The following is a 12,635-nucleotide window of genomic DNA, read 5'->3' as shown; positions in this document are numbered from 1 at the left end:
CACAATACTATTCTGCCTCATAGTTTTGCTTACATAAACATTATTATGTACTTATTAAAAAATGGAACGATACACGGCTTAACTCCAATAGAATGCAGAGTGTCACAAATTAGTAATAAAGTTATCAACACAAGAAAACGCTGCTTCTGAGATTTATTTTTGAAAAGTAGTCAAACATGTCGATCCTCCAGTAAAGTAAAGCAAAGCATTTGTAAACTGGTTGTAATCATTTGTTTTCGTTATGAAAGTACTGCCAAAGTCTATTTTGTGAGCTGCAACCGGGTAGTTCAGAACACAGGCTTTGGAGCTGAGGCTTCAATTCTAATTCCACCGCCAACTTGGGAGCCCTTGGACACATTCCTTCACTTCTCTTTGGTTCCTGTGTAAAATGGGATTCTTTTGTAATAATTGTAGCGATGCACTTAGCACTTATGAACATTAAATGAGTTTAATACACGTAAAACATTTACCTGTCACATACGCACTCAAAGAATGCTAGCTCATATTACAGAACCCAAAGGCTTATTTATCCTTTTCGTTTATAAGGGTATTAAAACGCATTTTCGATTTAGGATGGGTTTATACGGCTGCAACCCAAGGAGCATCTGTACTTTTAAGAGGAACTGGGCACAGCAAAACAGCATCTTCCTAGTCTAACAGTGAGACTACATTCACAGAGGACACATTTCATCAAGAACGACTTAACACGCCCAGACATCTCATATTAAGCCCCTGCGGCAAGGCAAATCAAGTATGAAGACACACACTCCCTGTTTTCTTCAGCACTGTGATCACTGGTTCCCTCCATTCCACACCGCGGCTCCCTCGGCTCGGAGCCACAGGGAACTATGAAAATCGGCACGCGGGGCCTAAGTGTCCCCAGAACCAGATGAACCACAGTTGAGTCATAGCAGAAGGACCTCTTTTACAGCATCAGTAGTGGGATAGTCAGTGCCGAGTTTTCCTGGCAGGACAGCCGACAACCACCGCCACAGACCAGTACCAACATTCCAAACCAGGATCTTTTTTCGCGCGCCGACACAGCCGGAAGTGACGCGTACAGCCAGCACGCGGGGCCGCCAGCGGGACAGACGAGCAGGAGGGGCAGCGTGCGGGGAGCTGGGGGCGGGGCGCGGCCGCAGCTCCGTTTCCGGTGGCTCGTCGCGCTCGCTCACTCCAGCTGCAGCCACTCTCGCCCGTGGCTGCTTCCTCCATCCTGGTATTTTTTGGAGCCTCCATCCTGGTTCTTCCAAAGTGCCCGGACCCAAAACAGGAAGTAAGTGCGATGGAACCTTCAGGTCCCAACCGCCGCCAGGGCCGCTCCGCCCAGTGGAGTCTGTCCGGCCCCCTTGCTGCCCGCTAGCTCCCGCCGGCTGGCGCAAGCTGTCGGCGCCGGGGCACTGCGGGCGGGGTCGGAGCCTGGCCTTCCTGACGTTGCAGCTGCCGTCCCCGCACGTTCCGGCCAGGGCCTCCCTCTTAGGGCCGGGCGGCGCCCGTGGCTCAGGCTGCAGAGTAGTGAAGCGAGCGGCTGCCGAGTCACAGCAGCGATCCGGCAGGGGCGGAAAATGGCGGCGGCTTCGGAGGAGCTAAATGGCGCCGGGACCCCTGGGGGGGTGGGGTGGGCCGGGAGGTTGAGTGGAGAACTGGGCTAGGAGTGGAGACAGTAAGGAAGCCCTACTTGTTTTCTCGTGGTGTTCTTTTTTTAGTTTTTATTTTTGTTCGTTTTCGGTTTTGTTTTATGGTCCAGCGTAGGAGAGGTAGGCTTGGGTGGGGTTGAGAGAGTGGGGGTGGATCTCGACCCAACTTCTCCCCCTTTGCTTTTTTGTTCTTTTCCCTCGTTTGCGCTTTAGATTCTTCTGTAATTTTGCGGGGGTTCAGCCTTGCTCGGCGATTCACGGCCCAGACATAGAGAATCGGGATAGCTGGCCGAACCGTCTCTGTCAGTCTGAGTCTCTTTAAAGAAGGGATGTGGGGGCTGGGGCGCGGGGACAGATTCCTGGTGGAGCACGGAAAATGCGTCTGTAAAGTAGTAATTACCCTATTGTGCCGAGTTCCGAGAAAGTTCTTAAAATTGTTAAGTCCACTTTGTTCTCTAAAATGTACTTCGCTTTCAGAATTTCTGCAGGGAGGTATGTAGAATGTTGTACCACAATCTCCAGATTTGAGAGAAGTGGCCAAGTGCCCTTCTCTGCAATTGAATGATAGAGCATATGTCTTTATATAAAATATTCGGTGTAGATAAGGAAAAGGATAATAGTATACAGTATGAGTCAGGACTTCTCCCTTTCTCTCATTGAATTTGTGTAGTTGCTTTTTTCGCAACTCATTCATCTTTTTGTACCTCTTTTTAATGTACATGGATTTGATTATGTGTGCCTCCTTTCTGACAGTCGAGGCTGCATGTTGGGACGTCCTACAAAATGCATATTCTGGAATTATTTTTTAATATGACATGTCTTAAGCTTAAAGTGACGCTATTTGAAAAATTTTAAATTATACCTGTATTTTTAATTCGTGGGAGAAAACCATTTGTAGCTTTTAAGCTCCCCGAAAATATTCTTCCACTATGTTGAAAGTATTGCAAAATCTGTTTTTTTCAGTTAAGGGTTTTCACATTTTTTCATTACTTCATATTTCTTTAAGCTGGTTTTGAATTTATATTTCAGATAGCTTTCTGAGGATTACTGTCTTTTAATAATTTGAATAATTTGCCATCACTTTAACATTTAAAGAATGACTATGGCGATACACCAAAATCTTATCTTTTTGCTTTTATGGTGTACTTAGAGACAGGATTTCATGTATTTGGTTAGGATTTAGAAATTCTGTTAAGATTTAGAGAAAAAAGGTTAAAGCTACATTCCTTAACGTTACAAAAATTGTCATACTGAGAGAATCCAAGTTGGTGTGAGAATAATTTTTTTCTTCCATACAGAAAGCACAAAAACCAGCCTGATTGTATCTGGAAAAAACCATTATGTTATAGGTGTGAAAAATACATTTCATGATTTGTGGTGATTTTTATCTCATTTTAACTCTCAATACTAGGTGCTTCTGTATGCCACCAAACAAGCTAATTTTTTTTCTTACTATTTTAGTTGATAGGCTCACCCCAAAATATGCTTTTTGGGACTGATTTAGCACCTGCATATTCTGCGTGAATCTCTTTAATTGGTTGCAGTTGAGCTAATGGTGGAGCCAAAATGCTATTGCCCTGTCTTCATCAACATTTAATCAGTAAGTACTGGGCATTGCATCTTTCTCAGAACTTTAAGTTCATACTTTGCAGTTATATGAATACATTATTTTATGTAAACATTCTTCTGAGTGTTCAGGTTTTAGAAGTATTTTGAGGGGAAGAAACCAAAGTTTGGGCGTTATGACTTGAGCTGTGAAAACAGCATGGCTGGGAAATGTTTACTGGTGGAGAATCATATCAAAAGTAGATAGCTGTCCTCCAGTCCTTTTTTCAGAGATCTCTTTTTTCAGTCCTTTAGTTATCTCATTACACCCCAGGGGTGCTTTAAAGGTGGGGAGATAGTGTATGTATTTTATAAGATTAGTTTGATATCACTAGTTAGTATTTAAATAACAACAAAAAACTTGCCTTTACCTCCTCCGCAAAAAATCTTACCTTTCTATTAGCCTCATTTATCTCTCCAACATCTACAGACTCTAATTTTTATTAATGGTGTAATAAACTTACATGTCCTGAAAATAACATCTCATTATTTTAAACAGTTGCCTTTGCCATGCTTCATTAAGTGCATTGGCTTAAATTAACACCTGTGAGGATGAATGCGATAATGTGAAACAAGTGTTCCTAAGGATTTACTGCCTGGCACATACTACCATGCATAAGGATTTACTGCATATTTAACACTGAGGTGGTGGTCTGCCTTTCCAAAATGGAGTTTTCCATTTTAATAGTCCATTTTTTTTGTTACCACCATCATATTTTTCCTATATGAAAGGATTTCCCGGGAATTGATATACTCTTAAATGCTTTGCAATTGCAGCTCCTTTATGTCTCCAAATAATACAAGAAGACCCGAGAAAGTGGTAAACTAAATGATTTTTATTAAAGTAATTGCCAAATATTAAAGATAAAATATGGATAGTTACCAAATGTATGTGGCATTTGTTTACTTTCATGTCATTTCTCCGTTTATCTTGATGGTGCTTTCATTTTGTGAAGAAAATTCTTGTAAAAGAAATCACAAATAGATTTTGTGTTTGCTTTGATTCTATAAAGGTAGATAAGTTTAAATAAAAGGAGGAACGTGGTTATGTCTCCCCCCGCCCCGCCCCACTCCAGTTTGTAGAAAGATAATCCATTCCATGACTGAGTACTAGAAATAAGTTGTCAGAGAAAAGCACACTGGAGAGCTCATTATGAACAGTTCAATTTTCTATCATTTCATATATTTAAATGTCATTTTGATTATGTACACTGTTAGGTCATTCTTCCAAGCACCAGTGGTCAAATCCGATTCATTCACTTCCCATCAGGTGTTATGTATCAGAAATGCTCATTAGGTTTATTTTAGTGCCGGTGTATATTTTAGTATCTAATGAGTAAATGTGCTTTAAAAATTAACTTCACTGTAAATCACAGGTGTCTGGTGATACTGTATATTTCCATATAAAGAGCCTCTGATGGTGCCTTGTAGAAAAGTACTCAGTTTTGAATGGATGAAATCTTTCAAGTGTGGCCAGTAACACATTATAAGCTGAACCATGCATGAAGTGAAAAATAACATTTTTGCTTTTTGAATAAGCAATATAGTTTTATTGTCAAACCAGATATGAAATGCTGCACCTTAAAATCCTTGCTATCAAGTAATCCTCCTTACTCAAGTAATAATAACATTGTTTTCAATAGTTGGTAATTGTAATCAACAAAGCCTGCTAGAATAGACTCCACTAACAGCTCTATTGACATTTTTATGATATATAATCATATTTTACCATCTTATAACCAAGCCATAGTAAACATTAATTAGATACCTTAATTGAATATGCCTTATGTTCATTTATGGCTCTGCTGCTCAAACTTTTCCACAAAGTATATAGAGGAACAAATCCCACGGGGCCTGGCACCATCGTCCAAAACATTCTTCAAGTGTGTAGTGTTCCTATTCGTATCTTGAATAAAGTTTGTACTTAAGAAGATGTTATGCTTATTCTGTGCCCTTACTTCTTGTCTGACAGCCCTCTGTGTACCCATGTTTAGGATGTATGAATTTGTTACCTATTATCTTCCACTAAGATTTTCTACTAAGCAGACTTTCATTATTTCAAAATAAACATATCTTAAAATTTATCTTCCAAATTCCTTAGACGTTACTAAGCAAATTCTCTTATAAGTAGTTTTTAAAGCATTAGTTATACAATGATAGAGTAATAGTCCATTTGGAGTTTTATAATAACATAGCCACAAAAACAAATGTTCAGTAATAGGTACAAATTAGATAAATTTAGATCTATGTGCTCATTCAAAATGTAAAGTAGTAATGATACTGGAAAATGCTCCTGAAACAGTAAGTACAAAAAAGATGTGACAGTATGATCTTAATATTGTGAAAACAGTAAAAGATAGGCATGCTGATACATGGGTAGAAGACTTGCAAATCACACAGAAAGAACATGAATGATTTTTCTTATACTGTATTGGGTCAGGAGAAAAAAACATCTGAAAACTGTCCTTACTGCCTTATTAGTTGATCTATGCCAGAGATTGTTTCTCAGCCTGTGTTTCTCAGTCTTTAACTCACCTAATAAAATTGTGGTGCTATATGTTCTGTAGCTTGCAAGATTTCACAGTATAAAGTGAGTGTATTAAAATAGGGAATGTTTTATATCATGTGGTCTCATCCCATGTTCCATTTTAGAATCACAGCTCCAAGCCTCTAGGGTCAGCAATGTTGGTGGTTCCTGTGCTTCTCATGATTGCCACTAATAGCATCTAAACTCTTTCATACTTGTATCAGTACTGTACTTGGAAATGAGTATACATCTGTTTACAGAATTAGCCCCCAAAACTGGGAAGAAAGGTGACTTTATTCCTTGATTCTGGTTTTTAGAAGATATTCAACACTTAAATGCCCAGAAAAATCAGGACGATAGGTAGACTCAATTGATGGAAATACCAGTCTAAGATAACCCATTGGATAAGAACTTTTACATCAATACTGAAAGGAAGAATAGCATGAATAACTCATTTCTTTAATTGAATTCTGTGTTAAATAACAGATCCAAGAGTTATTTCTTTATGCTTATCCCTTTTCGTTCTTCCACGTTATAGTATATTAAATAGGGTCATCTTTTTCATTGGGAGCTATAAGGTTATATTATAATGAAGACACAATAACTCCATTATAAGAGTTTTGTACCACACTTAAGGTTATGTGTTTTTTTTTTTTAAGCCACCAGAATGGTTTTATTTTTGTCATTGACAACATGTACAAACCTGCAATTGTATAATTGTTTTGTTTGGTTTTTAAAATACTAAGTATGCATTAAAAGTATGTTTTAAGAAATATGATGCATTAAAGAAGTTCACTGTAAACATAATTCTCAATGTATTTTCCTGCCTTGTTTCATGCATAAATAACAATCTAAGTAGTCATAAATAAAACTATCAACTTTCGTGGCCCAGAAGTATATACAAATTTTGAAGTTTGGCAGAAGGTATTCTGTATGGTTTTATAAATTAAAACACACAGCATTTGTAGTGATTATTAATGAAATGACTTATCCCAAGTCCTTATTGTATCCCAACCTGTTCTGTCAATAATAAACCTTCCAATGTACTTGGTAAAGATGCCACATATTTAAAAACTCAATGATTAAAATAATTCTAAAAGGTAATTTAAATAGTACTCAGTCTTATTAAAAACCACTTCAGCTTGTCTGAAAAACAAAATGCTACTAAGGAGTGAATTCTATACCATTATTTAAATGGCATCTAACAAAATCTAAAATTTAAGGAACAAATCAAATGCATTTTAGTCTTACAAAAAAACTTCATTGAGATTGTTACAGGAACAGAATGCTATCCTAAGTTTTCTAAAATTTATTCTTGAGTCATCAATGAGTTAAAACTTTTAAGAGTTATAATAATTTTAGAAAGCCATAATTCTTGATGCAGAACATGATTAGTTTTTAATGACCAGAAATTATTTCTTCAGAAAGCGTTAAATAACTGTTGAAACATACCACCTATCTAGTGATTTATCAAGTAATCACTCAAGATTTATTAAGTACACATTTAAATTTTATGTAATAAAAGTCAACTGGAATTTTGTACATTTCACTGTATTTCATTTTATACTTTTTTTAGGTCTTCATTTATAGGGTATAAAACTTAGAAAACATTCTTAACCAGTATCTTCCTTAGAGTTAAATGATTCAAACTACAGGTAATGCTAAGCTAAGCGCTGTCGTTAATACTGAAACCTAAGTTTCTAAAAGTTGTATTTTTCAATCAATACAAAAATGATCTGGCTCACTGTTAACTGCCTGACAAACTTCAAAAAACTATTACTTGTTAAACAGCAGATTACAAGAAATGTTTCCCCTGTTCTTTTAAAAGACAAGATTATGAGATACATAATCTAAATAAAAATTTACAGATGGTGGCTGAAATCCTGTCAGCTTTCAGCCCAGTGTAACAAATTCCATAGTTATGCATGAATAATTCAAAATTAAAGTTTTTAATGGAAATGTCAATAAGGCATATAACTACATTTGTCAGGCACATGATAGACTAGAAAATTAAAGCTATCAAAGCTATAAATAAGGAGTGCATAAATAACAGCAATGCCAAAACATTAGGGCTGTTAAAATTTAAACGCATCTGATAGTTCTTTCTGTAAGCTGCTCTCCACTGATAAAGCTATGGATAAAACTTAATTCCTTGCACAGCTTTCTAATAACTGATGATAAAGCTGAATTAATTCCTTGTTCATAAAACTGTACACCAATAGACAGAATTTTCACATCTATTTAAAATTCTTGAAATCTCAAGCAGATCATCCATGGTCTTCCTAACTGCATTTAGATTTGCTGCTACCCTCAGGTATTTTTTTCTTTAATGTACTAAGGTATCGTGCTATTTAAAGATACTCAGCAAATGATGAAAACATGCAAAAATGCCACTTCAGTTAAAATGGCTGTTAAAATTGTGTTTATTTTTCTTCTGTATCTTCTCGTTTTTAGTGTAAAAATAGTACAAATATAACCCATTACAAAGAAGGAAAATTTGAAAAGAGCTGATATGCAGTCATGTGTTGCTTAATGACAGGGAGCGTTCTGAGAAATGCAGTTTGGGTGATTGCATGTGAGCATCATAGAAAATACACAGACCTATACAGCGTGTCACTGTACTGAATACAATTTTAACACAATGGCAAGTATTTGTGTATCTAAACATATCTAAATATAGAAAAGGTACAGTAAAAATATAGTGGTATAATTTTTCAGGCTTACCATATATGCACATTTGATTGTTGACCAAAATGTTATGTGTTACATGACTGTCTTTATTATGCTCCAAAAAGGACCAAAAAAGTGATAGCAGAGTTGGCGATTTTCCTATTTTCCAGATAAACCAAATGGGGAGGGATTCCAAAAGTTGTTAACCATAGGTTCATGTATAATGAATTGGAATAAAGGCACTAAATTACTAAACTTTCTACTCTACTATCACAATTTGATTTATTTTGATTTATTCACCAACTTTTCTCAGTCCAACATCAGAATACAGGTGTGTTCTGTGTAACAACTGTCTTGATTGCCCTTGGTCCTTTTGTTTTAATTTGAAAGCTAAACTTCGTGAAAAAAGTATCAGTAGTTTGTCATTTCTTTTTTTTTTGACGAAGTCTCACTCTTGTCCTCCAGGCTGGAGTGCAATGGCACGATCTTGGCTCACTGCAACCTCCGCCTCCTGGGTTCAAGTGATTCTCCTGCCTCAGCCTCCCGAGTAGCTGGGATTACAGGCGCTTGCCACCACACCCGGCTAATTTTTGTATTTTTAGTAGAGACGGGGTTTCACCATGTTGGCCAGGCGGGTTTCGAACTCCTGACCTCAGGTGATCTGCCTGCCTCGGCCTCCCAAAGTGCTGGGAGCCACCCAAAATGAGCCACCACACCCGGCCTGTAGTTTGTCTTTTCTTCCCTACTTCTAATTCTGTACATATCTCAGTAAGGCTTCTGCCTCTACTACTCCCACCAAAACTGCTTTTGTTAAAGGCACCAGTTCTCCATATTGCCAGATTACATAGCTACTTCTCAGTTATCTTTCCCCCCAGCAGTTTTCAACATAGTTAACTACTTAATGCTCATTGAAAAAACACTCTTGTGCTTCTTAGTTAATACCTCTTAGGTTTTCTCCTGCATCTCTCTAGCTGGTCCTTCTCATTCTCCTTTGCTTGACTTCCCAAATTTAGTAGAGTGCTCTAGAACTGTAATCTAGGCTGTCTTCTCTAACCTCTTTAAGACATCTTTAAAAACAATGTGTATGCCAGTAAGATTTATAGGTCTAATCCTGGCCTGTTGAACTCTAGTTTTATATATTTAACTCTCAGTTTGACATCTTCATTTAGATACCTTATGTCTTATATTATTAGTATTAATACTAATATTAATAAAAATAACTTACCTTTTGAATCTTGGACTGTGTGTGTTACCCATTAAAAGTGAAACTAGGTCAGTTTCTTAAATATTAATAAACGTACTGACCACATAGCTCAGACTATAGGGGAAAAAAAGTCAAGAACATATTTAGGATGACGGGACCAGGCGCATTGGCTCACGCCTGTAATCCCAACACTTTGGGAGGCTGAGGCAAGTGGATCACCTGAGGTCAGGAGTTCGAGACCAGCCTGGCCAACATGGTGAAACCCCATCTCTTCTTTAAAAATACCAAAAAATTAGCCGGGCATGGTGGCACGCGCCTGTAGTCCCAGCTACTCGGGGGGCTGAGGCAGGAGAATCACTTGAACCTGGGAGGCGGAGGTTGCAGTGAGCCAAGATCGTGCCACTGCACTACAGCCTGGGCAACAGAGCGAGACTCCATCTCAAAAACCACAAAAAAAAGATGACAGCATAAAAACAAAAAAAGTGACTGTATCCCCAGTACCTGCATATAGTAGAGGTAATATATTTGGATATATTTGTTGATTGAACAAATAAGCTTGTTAATTTACAAAGTAGCATAGAATCACTAATCTCTAACATGAGTTGCAGAACTTTAAAAAAGGAGCCAGGATTCCTGTTCTTTCTCTCAACGTTGTGGATTAACTGGGGCCCTGAAATGATATCATTAAAATGCTAAACCTGTGACCATTTTGCACCTATAAAATAAGCATTGTACTTTTTGCTTTGAAGTTTTTAAAAAATAACTATTGGCAGATTACCAAGAGTAGAGTTTGCATCTCAATGGTTGGGATATAAATTTGTGCAACTTTTTGGGAAAATATATTGCGTATGATTGAAGAGTTCTAAATTTTGTCATATCCTTTGATTTAACAATTTTTATTTACTAATATTCAAGGAAATAGTGTAAAAATATGTTTTTCAGTATGGTTTAAGGAAATTAAAAATTGAGAACAACGTAAATGTCCAGTAACGGATAACTGTTAAATAATGTCACGCTTTTTATTGCAGCATAAGTTTTATTTTTTGCTTTTCTATTTTTTGAGACAGGTTCTCGCTCTCACCCAGACTGCAGCCTTGATCTCCTTGGGCTGCAGCCATCCTCCCACCTCAGCCTCCAGAGTAGCTGAGATTATAGGCATACACCACCACACCTGGCTAATTTTTTATTTTTTTTCTGGAGACTAGATCTCACTATCTCAGGCTGGTCTCAAACTCCTGAGCTTAAGTGATCCTCCTCCCAAAGTGCTGGGATTACAAGGGTGAGCCACCACGCCTGGTGCAGTGTAAGTTTTAAGTAATAACTTTTGTTAGATGTCTACCTTGGTTTCCTTCACACTTTTCAATCTGAGCAGATTCTAAAAGGCAGGATATAAAATTGCACAATACACTATAATCACAGACACACATACACCGGGAGATGAGATTAGAAGGAACTACACACACATACACTGGGAGATGAGATTAGAAGGAACTACACCAAAGAGTATGAAAAATCATTGTTTGGGAAGTTTATGGATGATTTTAACCTTTCTTTTTTTACTTTTTTACATTTCTTCCTCCCATCTTTTGTAGTAGGTATTACTAAAAAGCCAGCCTTTAAAAAATTAATGGATTCAGAAATGATAACAACATGAAATCTAATAGCTTAATGTTTCTCCAGCAGGATCTGTACCTCTGTCACTGAAAATGCAAAGAGGATCTAATTAGAATGCCGCAAAAATTAGAATTTTAATCCCTAATTTTTGCTGAAACGTCCCCTTGAACCTCAAATCATGTGCTTTTTTATTTTTTTAAGCTCTTTGGTTGGCTTTTGAGGATAAAGATGAGAAGCTTATTGAAAGAAACCTTTAAAAACCATTTCATGTTTCATAAAGTTTCACATTGCTTTCAAGAGCTTGTAATTTGTCTTTTCTGGCCTAATTGTTTAAGGTTTTTTTTTTTTTTCCCCCCACAGATTCCTAGATAGGGTTGTTCACCTGTCATCTTAAAAGGGTTTTCTGGATGAATAGGGTATTATATAATTTTTAATGCTTTAAGATAAAACGTAAAGAGAGGTGTTAATAATTATAAAGAACTATAGTTACTAATAATATTTATGGTGCTGTATTGATTGATATACACATCATGTTACATAATGGTACCACGGTCTACATTTCATAGAACCACTAGCATAGCTGAGCCTGTTTTTTTGTTTTTTCAGAGAATGTTTGTCTGCCTGATGAGAGCCACTTGGGTTAAGAAACTACCTGTGAATAGTCATCATTTCTGTCCTTTTCTTCATTGGGGAATACTTTTAGAGGCCAATTTCCAAAAATTATACTTAAAAAAGAATTCTGGTTTTGTCTTACTTTTCTAGATGAGATATCATAGAGGCTTGAGCCTAGACTGTCATCAGCATACTGCTATACTATTCATTTGTTCTTATTAAGCCTTATTGTGTGTAATGCTGTTACTTTTTCAGAGTGTTGCAGAGATAGGAACATGGGAGAGAAACAATCTGGATAACATGAAAGTGATGCTGGTTGCTAAGGGAAGGCAACTTGATTCTGTGGGAAGGGCTGTAGCTGATCCATCCGTTGTCTAGGTAAATCTGCTTTTGTTGCAAGGATCTCACATGATTTGCAAATTTGTCAAAACTAGATCATGATTTCCATTTACCTTTATTTTGGGAATGGCATGATTACTATTGTAAAATGAATGATGTCCTTTTCAAATAGTAATTTGTATAGTAAAATTTTAATGAATTATTGGATCTTTACCATGTAAATGTTAATATATATTATTTAAGTTTTTGTGCCAAAGGAAAATACATTCACTTCAGTGGTAAATATATGAATGGACTAATATCTTGTGTGTAGGAGCCAGGGAGAGTCAGGAGTGTTGGCACATACCTGTACCCAGCTATTCGGGTGGCTAAGACAGGAGTATCACTTGAGCTCAGAAGTTCAGGGCTCTAGTGCACTTAAGATTGT

At 37.2% G+C, this 12,635-nt stretch overlaps 2 protein-coding genes across 7 annotated transcripts in view; one reads left to right on the top strand and one right to left on the bottom strand.

Annotated features, from left to right (window-relative positions):
* Positions 1 to 139: 139 nt before the first annotated feature.
* On the bottom strand, positions 140 to 5,106 carry LOC129041566 (uncharacterized). The gene is made up of 3 exons (XM_054497068.1): positions 5,011 to 5,106; positions 921 to 1,586; positions 140 to 379 (listed from the first exon to the last, which is right to left on the bottom strand). Exons 1-3 carry the CDS (start codon positions 5,104 to 5,106, stop codon positions 227 to 229), a joined length of 915 nt encoding a protein of 304 aa, XP_054353043.1. The 3' UTR covers positions 140 to 226.
* Positions 1,140 to 12,635, top strand: part of DMTF1 (cyclin D binding myb like transcription factor 1) — a 44,046-nt gene continuing 32,550 nt past the window's right edge. For 2 of the 6 annotated variants that reach the window (XM_054494066.2, XM_054494064.2), the window contains exons 1-2: positions 1,140 to 1,276; positions 12,125 to 12,247. The gene's annotated coding sequence lies outside the window, so the exon portion shown is untranslated. Of the gene's footprint in view, positions 1,277 to 1,324; positions 2,987 to 3,098; positions 3,238 to 12,124; positions 12,248 to 12,635 lie in introns of those variants that run through there. The other 4 variants (XM_054494065.2, XM_063667654.1, XM_054494063.1 and 1 more) reach the window with 4 other exon arrangements.

Source organism: Pongo pygmaeus, chromosome 6 (assembly GCF_028885625.2).
Source record: "Pongo pygmaeus isolate AG05252 chromosome 6, NHGRI_mPonPyg2-v2.0_pri, whole genome shotgun sequence".
NCBI classification, from domain to species: domain Eukaryota; kingdom Metazoa; phylum Chordata; class Mammalia; order Primates; family Hominidae; genus Pongo; species Pongo pygmaeus.
Note: the sequence above shows the minus strand (reverse complement) of the source record. Positions and strands in the feature narration are given on the sequence as shown.